Source organism: Ascaphus truei, chromosome 9 (genome assembly GCF_040206685.1).
Source record: "Ascaphus truei isolate aAscTru1 chromosome 9, aAscTru1.hap1, whole genome shotgun sequence".
NCBI lineage: Eukaryota > Metazoa > Chordata > Amphibia > Anura > Ascaphidae > Ascaphus > Ascaphus truei.
In genome coordinates, this window is record NC_134491.1 from 53,063,038 (window position 1) to 53,083,303 (window position 20,266).

Consider the following 20,266-nt stretch of genomic DNA (forward strand, 5'->3'; position numbering starts at 1 on the left):
TTTCTACGCAACGGTGTCGGCACACACATACCTTGATACATAGAGCCCTAGATTGAATATGGCACGCGGTTCTCTGCTAATGGGCTGACTGTGGGCAATAGAAGGTACCCAATTATTGTGACGAGCACGTCCTGTGTACCTACTTGCCTGAAAGTTTCTCTTGATTGAAACCTTTATGTTCTGTAAAGTTTCACAGAGCTCATTATAACTGGGTTAACCAGTATATCAACCACAAGCGCTTCATTACTTTGAGCACATGCCTCACAACTGTTTGAGTTTGTGAATTGTTACGTCCGGACAATTACACAATTAACAACACATTATTTTTTTTCCTTTACCTTTGCTAACTCTCAATGTATTACTTCCTGGTAAAATATTTTATAAATAATAATAAATAATATATATATATTTTATAATATGTATTTATTTCCCATTGACGTAAACGGACCCAAATCAACAATGTTTCTAAATAACTTGCTATTAAACTGAAGGCCTTGAAATTAAATCAGGGGTGGCCAACACCAGTCCTCAAGGGCAACCAACTAGTTAGGTTTCCAGGATATCCCTGCTTCAGCACAGGTGGATCAATCAGTGGCCTAGTCTTTGACCGAGCCACCTGTGCTGAAGCAGGGATATCTTAAAAACCTGACTTGTTGGTGCCCTTGAAGGCTGGTGTTGGCTACCCCTGAATTGTTCTCTACTCTTGCAATGTTTACGGAATCTGAAGGCCTACGACGCTGAGAATATAGAATGAAAAGATTTGTATTTAAAGGTTAAACTAGACACCTGGGCTGAAACTTGGAAGGGAGTTGACTTCCTTCAGCTTCTCTGTTGTGATGACACTGGTTACTGAATGAGACCTTACATCCCTTTCCCCTGACTGGTTCTCTGGGGAAGGTGGACTGTGAGTGGAAGAAATACTTGACTGACATTTTTTTTTAGAAATTGGTATAACCAAGAAAGAAAATACAAATCTAATTGTCAGAGAAACAAATAAAAAAGGTAAATATTTGCTCAATAGTGAAATTACATTTTATTTAAGGATGTCAATTATACGGTTGTTGCTTACAAAATGTTTAAGAGCCAAGTAGAACTTTCCTTTTCAAGTCCATGTAATGGTGTACAGGTACATCGATAAAAATCAAGTCTGCAAAACATTGTTCCTGGACAATCATTAAACCTCTTCTTCCCGTTACTCAATGTTTGGCAAGAAAATAAAGACATTTTTGTATGGTGGTTTTTTTTAGGACTTCCTCCCCCCTCAAGAATGGAGAGGGCAAATACAAATATTTTAGGGAAAAGGGAAAGACCCATGTAATAGACTTCTACCAAACCTGAAGGCAACATTGTTGAAGACAATAACAGCAGCAGGTTAGTACAAAACAGTAATAAGGAAAACAACACAGGACTGAAAATGGGGTGTGTCTTGCATAACTAGCTTGTGGGTACCATTTGGTGAGGGCATCCGAAGTCCAACACATTTTATGTCCATTCATGAATCACGCGAAGAAAAAACTAGGCACGTTACATGATGCGAAACTGCAGATTTACATGTATTGAACCAACTTTAGACTTGATTGGATCTTGGATCATTAGACCACAGACAATGAAAGTTACAATTACTCTTTCCAAACCATTTGCAATAACCATTAATCAAAATGCAAAAAACAAATCACTACTGCTAAATGTGACTTCATATCCACTGTAATGTAAGTAGCAGAACAAATTTTAGCATCCCAAAATCAACTTCACAACCAAGGCCACCTGGTTAATAAAGCAAACTGAGATTTCACTACCAGGCTGGCGGGTATTTCAGTTATGCTCACAATTCGTTCTGTCCTTGAAATTAAGCAAACAAATCACTTTTTAACTTCATTATATACCTAATGCAGCAATCACAATTGTATAGCATGTCACTTGTACAACTTGATGACAGAAACAGAGATTGTTGTAGAAGGTCAATAACATTTGCTACATTTTCTTAAGGAGCGGGAATGTAGCAAGGGGTGTTTATGAAGATGTATAGTGGCACTTGTGCTGGTAGTTTTAAACGTACTAAGAAAGCCTAAACAATATACCTGGCTAAAAGTGGGAAAGATTTACAACAAGCAAATGAGACTGGCATGGCAAGCAAGGCCTCAACCCCAAAGTATGGAAGTCATCGAAAAGCAATGGGCCCCATTCTCCGCTGGATTGTCCCTGCGTTTGACAGCGTCCAGGAAGAAGGCATTTAGGCAGAGGGTGCCAAGAATCCCCGGAGGTTAAACAAAAGCTGTCATTCAAATCTAAATCTGGCTTCCTACAACTGGCAGACTCTCTTCAGTGAAGCATCACTGCAAGAACTGGAAAACAACATTTGGAAAGATTAAATGGGATATTGTTGGCCTTAGTTAGAAGAAAAGATGAAGGCCTCATTAAGCTCAAAAGGCCACTAATCTATTATAGGAGGTACGGAAAATGGAAAAATCAGTGGGAGTAGGCTTTATCGTCACCATGAGAGGGAGAAAGAACAGTGGAGTATGAAAGCTCATTGGAAGGACCAGCCAGACTAGTCATTCAGTTGACAGATACAGGCTTCAAATAATCCAAGTTTATGCCCCAACATCGAGTCACTCAGACAATGAAGTAGAAGACTTCAACCATACAAATCAACTAACGTAAATGAAATTGCCACCTCAAGATCATTATGACAGATTTCAATCCAAAAATCCGTCCTTAGAAGAGGAAGCAATAGCTGGAAAGTATGGTTACGGTAACAGGAATGAACGTGGAGACAGATTGGTTGAATTTTCCGAATGTGAAAACTTCTACATTGAGAATTAAATGTACTATATCCTACAGTAACGTGAATTGTAGTTGGTGGGTGGTCACAGCAACAGGAACTCAGCCGGATACATAAATGAATAAAAACAGCTTTATTGCACTATAGTGCTGCGCATCACAAAACGGAGAACACCTCTGACGCGTTTCGTTCCGTACAGGAACTTTATCAAAGAGTTAAAGAGTATAAAGAGTATAAAAGAGTATAAAGTTCCTGTACGGAACGAAACGCGTCAGAGGTGTTCTCCGTTTTGTGATGCGCAGCACTATAGTGCAATAAAGCTGTTTTTATTCATTCATGTATCCGGCTGAGTTCCTGTTGCTGTGACCACCCACCAACTACAATTCATGTTACTGCAACTACCGGTGTGGAGCACGCAAGCTACGAAGCAGAGCTGGGAGCTGACCTTCATGATTCCCCTCCTGATGAGCACATAGATATTATTCATTACGCCCGCTTTAAGAGATTCAGGATCGCTGAGACCCAGGGCGCTCTTTACTACCATCCGCAGCATAGCTGCCGGCCCTCGGGGATGACGTCACACGCCAGCGCGACACCCGAGGAGACGAGACCAGCCAGGCACAAGCATTGAAGAGACCGGGTCGGGTAAGGGCAGCAGGCTTTTCCAGTGTGAGTACACGAGAGGGGTGGCCTTTTGGTTGCCTCTTTTCTTGTCTCGGATTTCCCCTGTGCACTAGTCCCCCACCCAGGTTGCACTCCATACCGTTATCTGCCAAAGCCTGGCTGTTGTTCTCCTCCACACAGGATCTTCAAGCCTGCCCAGTAGCTGTTCATTTTCTTTTATACATGTACCAGAGACTGTTTACACACCACCAATACCAGTCCTGTTGTGGATATTGGGAGCACCGGACATTTGGGGTTCATTCCCATATATCCTACAGTAGAATTAGAGTGAAAGAGGCGGTGCAGCTGCCTTGGAGAAAAAAAACAAAAACAAAAAACAAAAAAAAAAAAAAACACACGTGAACCGGACTGCTGTCTTCTTGGTACAAAAATTACTTTAATGGCACATTTAAAAACAGCAAGAGAGTTTACTTTTTTTTCTTCTCCAAGGCAGCTGCACCGCCTCTTTCCCTCTATTTCTTCATTGACCTGGCCTGGTAGGAGCACGCCGACAGTATCCAGATTCCCACGGTGTATCGAGTGAGTAACCGTTCATTTGTATGCATTTGCTACACTTGCCATGTTATTGTTACTACTGGCTATGATGTTTACCACTGCATACTCATCCAAGACTTACCTTGTTCGCAAGGCTATGGAGTAAGCATACCAAGAGGTGTCTTTAAAGTGCTTGGATTGCAATGCACAACATACACCATTGACTGTGTGGGATATTGATCACCGGCTTATATTACTGTTTACAAGCAAAAACAAAAGGAGATTGTATGGTTCATATGTTGAATATATTTGTACATGGACATTTTTCTGGCTAGCATCGCTGGGGTTTGTTTCTCCCATTTTCTCTGTTTATATCCTACAGTAGCTAACAAGAAACGTGACTGAAGATTGCACTTTCCTTAAAACTGCAGTTCAGTCTTTTTTTTTTTTTTTACTTCAATAGTTTCATGTGGGCAATCTCTAATTACCTAAAGAACTGCAAAGCTGCCGGTCAATTCGTTCTCCGTCTATTGAACGGCAAAGTTTGGCGACATCTTTAAATATGGGGAATGTAAATCATTGCTATAGGAACAAGCATGCTTGTTAAAATAGAATACAAGAAAATTGGTCTTTCAAAGTTGTTTTTTTAAACAGAAAATGCTAAAAGTATTTATTCTTACTACAGAACTGATTTATTAAAAAAACACACATGCAGGATATTGACTGAACTGCAGCTTTAAATCGTTTTGACACAAGGTGTGATAACCGATTGGATTGCAGCAAATTGCATTTGAACGCGAAGATGGAAAGAAGAAAATTGATTAAAAAGACAAAAAAAACAAGACCAATAACCTCAACAACGTACAATTTCAACTAGAACTGAAAAATCGCTTCAGCTTGCTCAAAATGCATGGGGACACTAAACAAACAATTAGGAAAAAAAATTCATGAGAAATGAATGAAGATTGTACTTGAAAGCGCAGAAAAAAAAAGTGGAGGAACCTCTAACAAAAAACGAGATCAGAAAATATCTGATGAGACGAAGCAATTATGGAGAAGACAAGAAATGAAGCAAATCCCAAGACGCAAAAATAACTTAATGTGCAGAGCTGTGGAAGACAATTCGCAAGATGTAGAAGGCTGAGATTATAGCAGCGATCCCTGCACCGAGGTCTGAGGCGATAGGGAGGCGTGTGGGACACATCACAAGGGTGGCTTGCCCTCATTGGCTAAACCGCTCTCATGATGAGGCCGTGGCGTGAAGAAAAGAAAAAAAAATCTAATTTATTTGTAGTTTGAAAATTATGCCACGCGGTTCCTCTGCATCTCGCACACTGTGGCCTCCCCCCTTGACTTCCATAGATTTGTTCTCTTGCGGCGCGGTTACTAGAAACGCAGCCTTACTGAAGATTATGTAAGATAATGCAACTGTGATATGGTGAAGACAACAATTCAAGATAACAAAAGCTTAAAGGAGCGGTACCTTTAATAAAACAGTGTATTTCCCCTCGGGTTTAAAGCAGGGGGTCTCCGGAGCTGGACCGCGTTAATTTCAGCTCTGGGGACACCTCCCCCCCACTTCCTGAGATACTGGCAGCACCTTTAAATGTAACTATTTCTGTTAAGTTTAAAGGTCACACAGACCAATAGAAAGCCACATGGGATTATGTCCCGGCTTCCTATTGGCCCACGTGACACAAGCTTTAAACTGTCTTATTAGATGCCCAGCCAAAAGCTGCTACAGTGAGCACCTTATTGGGTACGTATCTCGGGAAGCAGGGGGTCCCCGTTGCCGAAATTAAATGCGGTTCAGTTCCGGAAACCCTCTGCTTCCCACCTGGTAAAAAAAAAAAAAAAAAAAAACAAGAGCCACTGCTCCTTTGAAGACGAAGCAGCGACTTGTAATGGGAAATAAGCAAAATCACTGCACTCAAACAAGATGGCTCAACTTTGAAAGACTGTACACTTTTCATAGAGTCGAGGACTTCTCGCTCATCCACAGGGCATAGGACAGGAGAGAAGAAACCACCAATGATATACCATGCATCCTTCCAGAAGTGGCAAAAGCAATAAAATCCATGAAGAATGGCATGGCTAGCAGGGAAGCTGGAATCACAACTGAAATCTTGAAAGAAGCTGGAGGAGAGAATGTCCATGTAAAAACTCTTTAGGCCCGTAATATAGTGGGTGTGCTTGCTCCGCCGTGCGCAGCACTTATAATTGCCTGTGGTTAGCGAGCTGTTCTACACTCGGGCCGCACGCGCACACATGGCAGGGAGCATGGAGCCTGCCGATTGGGGAAAGTCTCAGAAAATCTTTTCGCACCGCTCAGAGTGAGGCTGGAGTGAGTGAGAGTGAGGATATAGATATAGATATAGATATAGCACATGTTATGTTACTAAATTATTTATTCTCACAAAATGTCTTTTTTTTTAAATTTCTCTGAAACGGCAGACTGTATGAAAACAGCATGCCCGTCACTCACTGACAGAGCCATCTTACTTGCTCCCCACAATGCCTTCTGCAGACGCAAAAGCCGCCCGGTGCAATGAAAAGAAGGCTGCATCCCACTCGTGAGCCGCAATTTTCCACTCGTCACAGATTCTTCCTGCCCTGGCCATAGCTATTCTCATCAAGACAGGGGCAAGGAAGACCTCAAGAACTACAGACCAAATGGCCTGCAACATACTGCTCCCTGGACTTCGCCCAGGCTAGAGAACAGGCGAAATTTGTCAATGGATACAACACAATGGACCACAAAGTGATCAAGAAGTGATTTCCCCAAGTAATTAATATGATCTACCACTCAGTTTAGGATTTGTAGATTACAAAAAAAAAATATTTTTATTCTGTTTACACTTCATGGTCTTCTTAATGCATTTACAAGCAAAGAGTTGAAGAAACGTAAACGGATATAATAAACAACATTTACACGAATGCCACATCAACCATTATGTTACATGAAAAAACAAGCAAGACGAAGATCAGTAAGGGAGTGCGGCAGGGAGACACCTTGTCCCCAAAGCTTTCACAGCACTTTAATTGTTCAAGACATTAGATTGGGAAGAAAAAGGAATACATTTTTTTTCTTTTTTAAATCAATGGTAAAATACTGGAGTCGCCTACGATTTGCAGATTACGTTATTTTTGCCACAAGTCCAGCAGACCTGAGGCAACAAACAAATCTGAGCAAGAACAAAGTGATTCATGTTCAACAAATGTCAACTCTGCAGAGATTAAAATAAATGGAAGACTGTCTACGTTGACCAGCAAATAACAATTGATGGAAACTTTTTGAATGGAATAAACGGGAGAATGAAGGGATCGCGCGCATTTGGAAGAAACAAGACAAACTTTCAAGGATAGATTTTACGGTGCCTCAAGGGGAAAGTTTTCCCACCAGTGTATTCTGCGTTTGCGCACGCGTGGATATGAAACATGGACCCTAAATGCAAAGATAATTCAGAAGCTTCAGACTACAGAAAGAAGTATGTTGGGTATTACCCGAAAAGACTGGAAAAATAATGAATGGGTTTGAAATTAAACAAAAGTCTGACATCACAAGGGTGAAGAAATTAAAATGGCAGAGGGCCGGATTGATCGCAAGGAGAAATAACCATATTTGAACAAAGATCGTACTCAAATGTATTCCAAGGGAGATGAAAAGACCAAGACCAAAAGTAAGATGGGACGGTAAAAATCAGAAAATTTGGGAGGAGAGGCTTGCAACCACCTGTAAGATCACGGAGGCCTTCATCCAGCAGTGGATCAACAAGGGAGGAAGATAAGGTCTTATATACACAATGTATCTCAGCAATCCTATCTTAGTAGTTAATATTTTGCATTGAACAACATTATGTTCTGCTCAAGAAAATTGATGTTGCATTATTTCATAAGATACTCCCTCTCTTTCTCTCGACCCCCCCCCCCCCCCCCCCCTCCAAAGACAAAAAACAGCAGTTGCAAGGAAATCTTTCAGGATTCACCCATGGAGCAGTTTCACAATTTTGTAAAACCCTAGGCTCTGTGAAATTACTATTTAATTTCACAATTTGTGTTAGCAGGAAGAGAATACAAATAAACAATTAGCCTTGTTTATTTCCTGATACAAGACAAAAAAAAAAGCTTCCCAATAGAATACACAACGTATCGGTCAGTGGGGGATTGAAATGTTCAGGGCTCTGAAGACAACCAGGATAAAAAGCAAAAAAATGAAAATACATTCTGTTTAACCAATTGATTTATGATATTTTTTTTTTTTAAAGAAACAACCATTCTAATCATTTAACCCTTTGTTAAATACGAGCACCTACCAAAACATTGCTGCTTAGAGTTTAGGTTACATATTCAGTTTTCCGATTCTGCACTTCAGACCAGACTCGTGTACAAGCTGTAACACAGTGGGCAAAAGCCCTAGGGAAGTCTCCAGGCCCCAACTGGGTAAGAAGCAAGACGTGACAGTCTGTGCTTATTTGCATGACATTAGCCAACCTCCTTGTGTGCAATTTAAACACTGTATGGCATGAAGTGAAGCAGGATTTTGGGAACGTGCGGAAGACATGTAAACGCAATCTCACCACACCCAAGGTCTTCGTTTGAAGCTCTATTAGTACAGTAAAGGAGCCAGTACATGGCATGGTTCTTCCGCTTTCTTGTATTTTTCATTATGTTAATTATTTATAAAAATGTTTTACCAGGAAGTAATACATTGAGAGTTACCTCTCGTTTTCCGTATGTCCTGGGCACAGAGTTATGATGACAAATAATACATGGTTACAAATACAGTTACATAAGTGAACAGGGAATACATTATATACAAGACATTGCATGCACAGTTAAAGATAATATATGTTATAGGCGTATGTAACAGTTACAGACCAGGTAAAAAATTTGAGACAGCTTTAGTTTTGAAAGAATTTAAACTGGTGGTGGATGTGAGAGTCTCCGGTAGATTGTTCCAGTTTTGGGGTGCACGGTAAGAGAAGGAGGAGCGGCCGGATACTTTGTTGAACCTCGGGACCATGAACAGTCTTTTGGAGTCAGATCTCAGGTGAGGAGCTTGTGCAGATAGACGGGTACCTTGCCCAGAAAGTAAGACAGGAGAGATGAACTTTGCGCCTAGACTCAAGTGATGACCAATCTAGTTCTTTGAGCATTTCGCAGTGATGTGTGTTGTAGTTACATTGGAGAACAAAACGGCATATTGATAATGGGCCAACATCATTAATCAAGTTTGTGTATTGAAGAAGAGCTGTATCTTTTCCCCTTTGGCCTACTGTCCAGTCCATAAGGCCCTGTAACAATAAGTAATCATAAAAATCTAATTTCATGAGCCTTTTCCAAATCCGGATACCTCAGGTTTTAAAGAAGCAAATCTCCCCCGATAGCTCCCAACCCACTTTAAAAAAAGAAAATTGTAACAAGACTGAAAACCGTTATTTTCCGCTGCGGGTATTCCCAGTTTCTGAGATAGTTAACAGTAAAAGTTAGGCTGAGTCCCCTGTGGCACTAACCGTGCCGACTTGACGAGGTAAATGCTCGCTATTTAAATTTGTATGTCCCCGCTCACGCGGAGCGTCCACGGACGCTCACCCACGCTTGGCCCTTGCGTAAACAAACAAAAAAAACCTTTCTTTGAACCGCACTCAGATTGCCTGCAACTCCCCCCGTGCACGCTTGCGAAATAGCGCGGACACCCGTCACTCATGCTTGGAGAGTTGGTGACGTCACCGCTCTCCAAGCATGAGCTCGCTAAGCGACACAGAGGCACAGGGGACTAAGCCTCACATGTATTACTTCCTAGTTTTTAAAGCTACAGTCCAAGAAATATCCTACATGTGTTTTTTTTAAATAAATCTGTTCTGTACGATGAGAAAATACTTTTTTATGTTACAACTCTGAAATTATATTTTAAATGCATTATAATGTAACAAGCATTTCTGTTTCTATAGCAACCATTTACAAAGTCACATCCCCTTCTTCTTCTGAAACAGGCTCTGGCACACCCCTTTTTGAGCCCTGCCCTCTCTCTAGCAGTGCACCAATAGTATCTATTGATTGCCTGGGCACATGATCCAAATGACTGTTCATGGTCCCAAGGTTCAACAAAGTATCCAGCCGCTCCTCCTTCTCTTACCGTGCACCCCACAACTGGAACAGTCTACCGGAGACTCTCACTTCCGCCACCAGTCTAAATTCTTTCAAAACTAAAGCTGTCTCACATTTTAATCTGGTTTGCAACTGTTATAAACACCTATAATATATATTAGGGGTGCGCAAACTGGGGGGGCGGGAGCGGTTCCAGCGGCCCCACACTCTTCCCCAAGGCATTTAAATTAAATGCTGGGGGATCACGTGAGGCCTCTGCAACACTAAACTTACCGTGATTCAGACGCTGTGATGCGCCGCCATGGCAATGCGGCATCAAATGACGTGACACGCGTCAAATGGCACCGCGAGTCGCAATGTGACGTCACGACCCCGCAGCCTCATTTGACACAGCTGCAAGGTAGGGGGGGGTGGATGCAAGCATCGGGGCAGGCAAGACAGGGGGGCGCAGCAGCAAGAGTTTGCGCTCCCCTGACATGATCTTTAACAGTGCATACAATGACTTGTATGTAATGTACTGTATAAACCTTTTTACTCATTGTAACTATGTATTTGTCATTATAACTCTGTGTCCAGGACATACTTCAAAACGAGAGGTAACTCTCAATGTATTATTTCCTGGTAAAACATTTTATAAATAAAATAAATGATCTTCCCCGCAGGACTTTGTCATATTAATTTACAAATGCATTCCACTGACTGCAGAATATATTCCTATGCAGCCATTTAGTGAACCCAAAGTTAAATTTTCACCGATCGATCACAGGAAAACAAAATCGATCTGCAACTCAACTAATGACTTATTGTGTGGATTGTATTAATGCACATATTAAAAAAAAAAGGGGGGGGGGGGAACAAAAAAACAAGCAGTTTGGATTGCTGCGTTAAAGCGGATTTAAATAGCTGTCCAATAGGAATCTGCCACCACTGACATTCCTACTGACCCAAGATTTGGTGACCATTTTCATTCCCATGGAGTGAGATTTAAACCCGGTAACATCAGCAGCACCTCAGAAACCGGGGTGACGCCAGTGCTTGAAATAGCATGGTCCAGCTGAAGGGTACCCCCTATTCAAGAGCTTTGAAAAGAGGCCATTACGTGAGCCCCGCTATTGAAGCGACTGCCGGCACAGTACAATTCTGGGCACCACTCCTTGGAAAATACATTATGGAACTATAGAGAGTGCAGAAAAGAGACACCAAATTAAATCAAGGGGATGGACAATCTAACTTATGAGGCGAGGCTAGCTAAATTAAATGTATTTACATTAGAAAAGAGACGTCCAAGAGGGGATATTATAACTATATACAAAATTGGGGACAATACAAGGAGCTTTCAAAAGAACTATTCATCCCAAGGACAGTATAAAGGACTCAGGGGCATCCCTTTAGGTTGGAGGAAAGGAAATTTCACCAGCAACAAAGGAAAGGGTTCTTTACAGTAAGGGCAGTTACAATGAGGAATTCATTACACATGGAGACTGGGATGTCAGATACAACAGATTTGTAACAAAAAAAAAAAAAAAAAAAAAGAAGGTTGAACATCTTTTTAGAAAGAAAAGGTATACAGGGATATACCAGATAAGAGAACATTGGAAAGAGGTTGATCCAGGGAGTAATCCGATTGCCAATTTTTGGAGTCAGGAAGGAATGAATTTTTCCCCTTATGAGATATCATTGGATGATATTTCACTGGGGTCTTTTGTTTCGCCTTCCTCTGGTTCAATATATTATAAGTACAGATATAGGATAAAGTATCTGTCGTCTAAATTTAGCATTGGTTGAACTTGGACGCATGTCTCTTTTCAACCTCATCTACTATGCAACCTACCTGTATCTCCAGAAGCAGGGGTCCCCGGAGCTGAAATTAATGGGGGTTCAGCTCCTGAGATCTCAAATTAAAAAAAAAATAATAATAATATCTCCTGCTTGGATTGCTTCTAACAAGAAATCTGAAGCAGGTTAATAGATTATGGTTTGTTTAGTCATTGAAGGTTATGCCCCATTTGTGGTGGTTTTTCAATTTGGGGAAACAAAATCTCAGGTAGGGATAACATTTGGACGCCTGGCTCTGATTTCAGTTCCGATTCGCTAACTTCCAAAAATGTTTCCCAACCCTCTGATCAGTGGTTAGATAAACCGATCTGAAAAATGTCATTTGTCAAAAAAAATTAGGCTTGTTTAGAGAACGCAAGAGAAATACAGATGACCGGTAAATTCTTGCACAGTGCAGCTCTGTACAATGGTCTGTTTCTGAACACAGAACAAAATCGCACAATTAGTTTCTATCTCAAAAGTGGTTGCTGCTGTAGCTTACAGAATTCATATTTCTTTACTGAATAATGATATTACTAAGACTGATTGAATTATAAACATCTGTTACAGATGCAGGAAGAAAAAAAAAATAGTTCATCACGTTGTTTATTTCTTCACCGAGAGATCAGTTTCCAACTTACAGTCCTATTACTAATCAATTATACTCGGATTCACAATGGGAATAAAGCATGCTAAAGCTTAGCACCCTTTTATGGATCTGGGACTGTTACTCAGTCCACTGGAAGAAGAACAAAACAAAGCAAGAGTTGTCTCTAGAGAATTGTCGAGCTGGCAAAAAAATTATAGTCATTCATGTTGAATGACTTCCCAGAGTCCTCCCCACTTCAAATTTTCTTTGTAAACTGGGTGTCTGTGATATAATTTAAAAGGAACAATTTTTTTTACATAGATTTATATAACTGAACAATTTGGATCCATAAAATAGATACAGATGTCAACTTTTTAGGATATGTGGGAAGGCATAAGATGCCTTATATTTACGAAGCGGTGCTATGCATAAGGCCGAGTCCATAGAAGGACAGGCCGCGCTGAGCCGTGCGGACGCTCAGCGCTGAGCCCCTGCATCCTCAATGAGGATGCCTTGAGAGGGGGCTCACGCAAGCGTCCGCAGGCTTGCTCAGGCTTTGGAATTTTCAGCCGACAGTCAAGCTGTTTTTCAGCGCGCTGTCGGCTGAAAACATCCAATCAGCCTGAAGCAGCGTCAACGTCACGGCGCCGTGACGTCGACGTCAATGCGTCGCGGGCGATTGGCCCAGCGACGTCACTGCCCCGCCTCCAACCACCTCCCCCCGGCTCCCTTCGCGCACGCTGGCTCGCCTGCAAGACCGTGGAATCGCACTGACTTAAGCAGGCGAGCCTCAGCGTTAGCGCGTCTCCGCTCTCATGAAGCCTCTATGGCCCCGGCCTAAGGCTGGGGCCATGGTACAGCAGACCGTGCGAGCGAACAGACTGCCTTAAGGCAGTGTTCATGTCCATGTGGCGTGCGGGCACATGCGTGCGGGCGCTGCGCAAGAAATCAGTTCAAACTGATTTCTTGGCGCGACAGGCCAGTCACGTGAACGGTTAGCCCAATGAGGGTGAACCAGCTCCGTGCCGCCCCTCGGCAGGCCCCCCACGGCCCGGTATTACGGTCAAACCGGAACAAACGTTGGAACTCACCAGTCAAGGTTTAATAAAAAAAACCTTTATTAAACTACATAAAAAATGTGAACATCCACATGGAGACCCTAGCTCCTCCTCCCACGCCATCAGTGGCGCTTTCTTAAGGAGAAAGCGCCACAGACGTCATGAAACGCGTGGGAGGAGCAGCTAGGGTCTCCATGTGGATGTTCACATTTTTTATGTAGTTTAATAAAGGTTTTTTTATTCAACCTTGGCTGGTGAGTTCCATCGTTTCTTCCGGTTTGGACGTAATACCGATCCTCTTTCACTTCGCTGCTATCTCAGGATTGGACAGGACGCCGACAGAAAATTTCAAGCTTCACTGCTGACATGTGGCCACAAAAATAAGGGACATGGCGACTGATCGTGAAAGTGTCTCCTTGGACTTTTGTGCTTACACTTCAGCTATCTTTCAATTGTGTTGTTGCTGATGCACCTTTCCTAGGAGGCTCATATTGTGTCCACTTCTGTCACCGGAGCTAATTGATTTATATATTCCATGCCGACTGCTATTTATACAGCACGGCTCCTAGAGCAAGCAACCGGCTTATATTTCTTTAAAAGAAGTGTGGTGTGCTCAAACTCAATACACCAAATATTAGTGCGAACCATTGATACATCTATAAGCAGTAGGGCCTCCGACTTGGCTATTTTGAACTGTAACTGCAGCTTTTTGTAAGCCCCAAACACAGTGACTGAGGAAATACCATTCTCTACTATAAGTAACAAAGCCACAATCAAAAGTGGCAAATTAGGTAGAACATGCATACAAAGAAGGTAATAAAGAAGTTGGGTTCTCTAACCTAAGAAGCGATGCACAGAAATCATACTCCAATGTGTTTAACATTTTTTTTTATCCTGAAGTGTTAATTAGCCAAAAGAAGCCCAATTTCTATTTGACGAAGGGCAGATGGCCCATCAGCTGAGAATCCCACGGCCACTCTCTCGGGGGAAGTATATGGCTCTGCGATCATTTCAACTTATTCACTGATGCAGAATCCATCTTTAAATGTTTGCGTTGTCATTTTACATCTTTAATAGCTCCCAAAAGGCATTATTTTAATTACAATTAGTGATAAATCAGGGGGAAATAAAAATCTATGTTGCTGCCGACAGAAGCGCTACACAGGAATGGTAAAAGAATGCTTATCGGATTCCCATGAACTAGTTCAGGAGTGGCCAACTCCAGTCCTCAAGGGCCACCAACAGGTCAGGTTTTAAGAATATCCCTGTTTCAGCTGATGGAGCCACCTGTGCTGAAGCAGGGATATCCTCAATACCTGGCATGTAGGTGGCCCTTGAGGACTGGAGTTACCCGCCCCTGAACTAGTTTATAGCCCAGCTCCAATCACTGCAACTGTAAAAAGGTTGAATGTTGCTATGAAACAAATACATGCTATGAAAATACCACATTTAGCAAATCATCTTTATTGGCCAGTGTCCAAATTAATTTACAGCAACTTGTTTCCAAAATAGACATGGAATAACTAATTTGATACATCCAAGGGATATTCCTCTTATCACCCCTTCATTGCTGGAGACACATGCACCAACTTGAGAAGTACCGCCATGCAGGTCTTTACAGACCTGAAGAAGTGGTTAATCCCACGCACGAATCAACGAATAAGTACGATAACATTGCCTTTTACTTTGTATGTTAGCGTTTTTAATTGCGTAAAGGTTAGCTACTCACCCAAGGCATCGCCATCTGGTTTATACAAAAATAAATTAGGTGGAGGCAACCAGAGCTAATAAATATGCACATAATTAAAACCAACAAACTTGTGCTTAAATCAGACCATAGTATCTGTAGTTTAAATTAATATAAATGGCCCCTATGGTTTGAGGTAATGCCTTCTGGTTACACTGTGATGTCACTGAAAGGAGGAAATGTAATGTTCTTATTGCAGCATCAGCTGAAAGCTAAAATACTGTTGAAAACCAAATAAGAAAGGCATGCTGTACACCAACAAGAGAATAGGAGCTTGGTGAAAATGTATTGGTGGGAGAGAAAGAAAGGGGGGGGAAAAAAAAACACCACAAAAAAGTGCAATGTTTTAGAGGTTAATACATCTTCACCAAAAGCACAATTGTCAGTCATGGTCTTCCTTTCCTTTAAGGCTCTACAGTTCCATATATCTCAACTCTGATCTCTTGTTACACTTGACTCCTACTCAGATTCTAAGGTCGACCCAAGGATGTCTCGTCTTTGCACTTTTTACCTCTACAGCCCTCTCACGTCAAACTTTTTTTACACTTAACGCTCCCTGCCTATGGAACTGTTCCACTCAATATTTATTTGACAAGGATCTTCTATTTCCATGTTCAAAGCCCAGCTGAAAATAAACCTATTAAAAAGAAGCATCTTATTAACTGGATGTACACCAGGGCTAGTCAAAAATATGAAATACGTAGGACAGACAGAATATTTAGAAGCCAAAGTTGTGTTAAGCAAGGGATCTTGGATACAGACACTGATACAGAGACTGACACACACACACACACACACACACACACACACACACACTGAATCCCGGCCCTACCCCTTGCACCTCAATGCAACTCACTCAATCATCTCTTCTGCCACTAAATGTGGCATCCCTAACTGACAGGTCAGTCACCGCTGCGACTGGTCACAATGCATCCTACCAGGATTTGAGCTTGGGCATGATGGTGCGCGCTGTTGCCAGTTGTGGTGGTGATTGACAGGTCAGTCAGTGATATACACAATAGGCACCAAGGGTTAAATTTGAGGTGCCCAGGATTTTTCAATCCCTCATCTACGCCTATACTACCACCACCACCCGCCCTATACTACCACCCACCCAATACTACTACCACCACCCCATCCTCCCCCCCCCCCCCATACTAAAGCACTTATTGATGATCCGCAGTCTGGAAAGGGTTACAAAACAATTTCTAAGGATTTGGGGCTCCACCAACCCACTGTCAGACAGATTAGCTTACAAATGGATTAAGTTCAAGACCACAGTCACTCAACCCAGAAGCAGTCATCCTAACAAAATCTCTCCAAGAACAATCCGGCAAATCATCCAGGAAGTCACAAAGAACCCCAGAGTAACATCCAAGGATCTGCAGGCCACTCTTGCCTTGGCTGATGTGAGTGGTCACAACTATCAGAAAAGGACTGCACAAGAATGGTGTTCGAGGGATAGCCAAGAGGGAATTACTGCTCTCTAAAAAGAACATTGCTGCCGGTCTCAAGTTCTCCAAAGAGCACATAGATGATTCACAAGACTTCTGGAACAATGTTCTCTGGACAGATGAGTCAAAGGTAAAACTTTTGGGCATCAATGAGAAATGCTGTTTGGTCGAAAACCAAAAACACTGCTTTCACACAGAAGAATCTCATCCGAACCATCAAGCATTGTGGTGGGAGTGTGATGGTTTGCAGCTGCTTTGCTGCCTCAGGAACTAAGCAGCTTGCCATCATTGACACAACCATGAATTCTGCATTGTATCAGAAGATTTTACAGGAGAATGTCAGACCATCCGTCCGTGAGCTGAAGCGAAAGTGGGTCATGTAGCAAGACAATGATCCTAAACATACAGGCAGATCTACAAAATAATGACTTTAGAAGGAGAAATTCAACAATTTAGAATAGCCCAATCAAAGTCCAGACCTAAACCCCATTGAAATGTTGTGGCAGGAACTGAACCGCACAGTCCATGCTAGGAAGCCCACAAATGTGCTGAGTTGAACCAGTTCTACAAGGAGGAATAGGCCAAAATTCCTCAAAACCAATGTGAGAGACTGACCAGCAGTTACAGGAAACGCTTAGTTGAAGTCACTGCTGCACAAGGGGGCGCCACCAGGTACTGAATCTAAAGGTTCACATCATACTTTTCCCAAATGTATATTTAATGTTGAATAATTTGTGCATAAATAAAAGTTGAAAAGGTATCATGATCCAGGGCTTCCACCTGTTTAAGTATCTACAAGTCCGGTACTTCCTATTGTCATTATCCCCAACCTCCAAATTCCCCCCGCTAACCAGATTCGAATCCTTATGTATCAAAACTACCTACCAAAAAGGTCTGATCTCCGAGATATATAAAGGCATGGAGCCATCATCCAGTCCACCGAATCACCGTTACATGCAGAAATGGTCGGAGGAGTTAGGCCTCCTAATAGATCAAGAAGACTGGGAGGAGATTTGGGAGCAAGCTACTAAAACATAAATTTGCACAACAATAAAAGAAAATATCTATAAAATCATATTTCAGTGGTACCTGACCCCTGTTATGCTGAGCCAGATCTACCCCGGCACACTGGACCTGTGCTGGTGTGGATGTGGTCAAAAGGGGGACATGGCCCACATTTGGTGGTCATGTCCGGAGATTCAGAGGTACTGGACCATGATCCAGACGCTTATCTACAAGGTCACGGGACTCCCCATTCCTCTGGACCCTCTGTCCCTGGTGCTGCGCAAACCCATTGAGGACCTTCCGCCGCCAATGTACAGGTTGATCACGGCCATGTTGACAGCGGCTAGATGCTCTATAGCAGCCGCATGGAAACGGATTAAGGCCCCCACGAGAACTACAGTAACTAGAAGAATAAACGAGGCTATGACAATGGAGAAGCTGACGGCTATGCTCCAAAAGAAGATGCCCCAGTTCTGGAACACTTGGGACCCCTGGTTAGAGAAATAAAACCCACAACGGCCAATCTCCTGTACCTTAGAACCCCCGTGTCCCCAGGTGAGGGTGTCAGGGAAGCCTCTGGGCGCCCCCACCTACCCAACCATACCCCCCCCCCATTTGTTTGTCTCCCCCTCCTCTCCCCCCCCCTCCCTTTCTTCCCCCCCCCTCCCCTTCTTTCCCCCCCCTCCCCTTCTTTCCCCCCCCTCACCTTCTTTCCCCCCCCTCACCTTCTTCCCCCCCCTCCCCTTCTTTCCCCCCCCCTCCCCTTCTTTCCCCCCCCCTCCCCTTCTTTCCCCCCCCCTCCCCTTCTTCCCCCCCCCTCCCCTTCTTCCCCCCCCTCCCCTTCTTCCCCCCCCTCTATCTTCCTCCCCCTAAAAGGAAACGGAAAAATGTTATTGGTCACTGTATGATTGTATTAAGCTGATGTGTCATGGGCTCATGACATTTCTGTATGTACAGCAATTTGTTAACATGTCCAATAAAAAAATTGTTAAAAAAAAAAAAAAAAGTATCATGTTTTTGTGTAATTTGTTTGATCATGTTATCTTTACCTATTATTAGGACCTATATTAATAACTACTAATATTTTAGGTTTAAAACATGTGAAAACCCTAAGGGGTTCACAAACACGTGTGTGTGTGTGTGTGTGTGTGTGTGTGTGTGTGTGTGTGTGTGTGTGTGTGTGTGTGTGTGTGTGTGTGTGTGTGTGTGTGTGTGTGTGTGTGTGTGTGTGTGTGTGTGAATTATAGCCAATAATTATTTGTTATAAGCAGAGTGGTCATATGTAACACCATGAGGATGAAAATGAGCCTTATAGCTGTACGTGCAACTGCACTATAAAGTCGACAAAGGATAAGACTACAGAAACCCAACAATCCGATAAGTAATGTATGCCTTTTGTTTGGCCATAAAGCAGGTGAAAGTTTGAAAATGTACCCAAAAATGAACAGAATTCTCAAAAAATCGTGTTACCAGCAGACAACAAGAAATGCCTGAAAGCCTTCTCAAAATAAGTTGCATGGGTGGAAGGGATGTTTTCTCCAAATAAGAGGAAACATGTATTTTCTGGGATGCATGTTACATTACACGAGTGCTTAACAAACATATACCTTAAATCAAGTAACAACATACTCTTCACTTATGACATGAATGAGGGATTTTAGAAAAGTTTCACTCATGTTCAGCTTTCCTGAGCAAGAAAACAAATCTGTTTTACGGAAATAACTCATTATTTTTCATGTTAACCAATAATATGAAACTAAAGGGTTTTTCGACATTAGAGACAAGAGTGGATATAGCCCACTCCCTAATGTAATGGGGGAGGGAGGAGTTAGCCTTACCTTTAAGCAGAGGCAGTGGTGTTAGCTCAATAGGCTTGCCCTGAGACCTAAACTGGGAAGAGCTTTGTGATCTCTTCTGTCTGGCTTTTCTGACGGACTTCCGAGAAAATCCGTCTACTTTATCCACTGATGGAGGAGTGGTTGGTGCCGAGGACATATCCCTACTGAAGAGAAAAAGGTATTATTGAGATGTGAAGGCAGCCCCACTAAAAAACACAAACAAGATTTACAGGTAACATACGTGGAAATCGTGAGGCTAGTGTAAACAAATCATTGGGTCTTTATTTATATATAGGTATACAGCTACCTCTATTGCTGTACGAGTGGCATGGTGCCTTGTGCACTTTTCTTTGCAGGCCAGTCTGGAAGTAAAGGAACTAATGGGCAATTGAAACATACTTGGGGGAAAAAAACGCCTGTTTGAAAATGTATTTTTCACAATACCTGTACTTTTTTACATTATAGATGTTCAATTGCTGTATTGCAAAAACATAATATATATTTTGTTGTGCATCGTTCAAAGATGGCAGCCATCTTGTTTTCATTCTATCCATCTATAACTGGGGGGCACAAGAATTTCTAGGGGGGCGCTGAGGTTAGAGGCCCTGCGCTGTTCCCCAAGACTTTTAAATTAAATGCCGGGGGAGGCATGAGGCCTGTATCTCAGGACCCGTGAGGTCCCAGTGCTGAAAATAACACAGTTCAGCTCTAG

At 42.4% G+C, this 20,266-nt stretch overlaps 1 protein-coding gene across 3 annotated transcripts in view; it reads right to left on the reverse strand.

Moving 5' to 3' along the window:
* Positions 1–20,266, reverse strand: part of PPP2R5E (protein phosphatase 2 regulatory subunit B'epsilon) — a 67,997-nt gene that overhangs the window by 42,715 nt on the left and 5,016 nt on the right. For 2 of the 3 annotated variants that reach the window (XM_075614865.1, XM_075614862.1), the window contains exon 2: positions 19,555–19,718. In XM_075614865.1, coding sequence (XP_075470980.1) covers positions 19,555–19,711 — 157 coding nt within the window. In that variant the 5' untranslated portion in view covers positions 19,712–19,718. The remainder of the gene's footprint in view (positions 1–19,554; positions 19,719–20,266) is intronic. The other variant, XM_075614863.1, reaches the window with a different exon arrangement.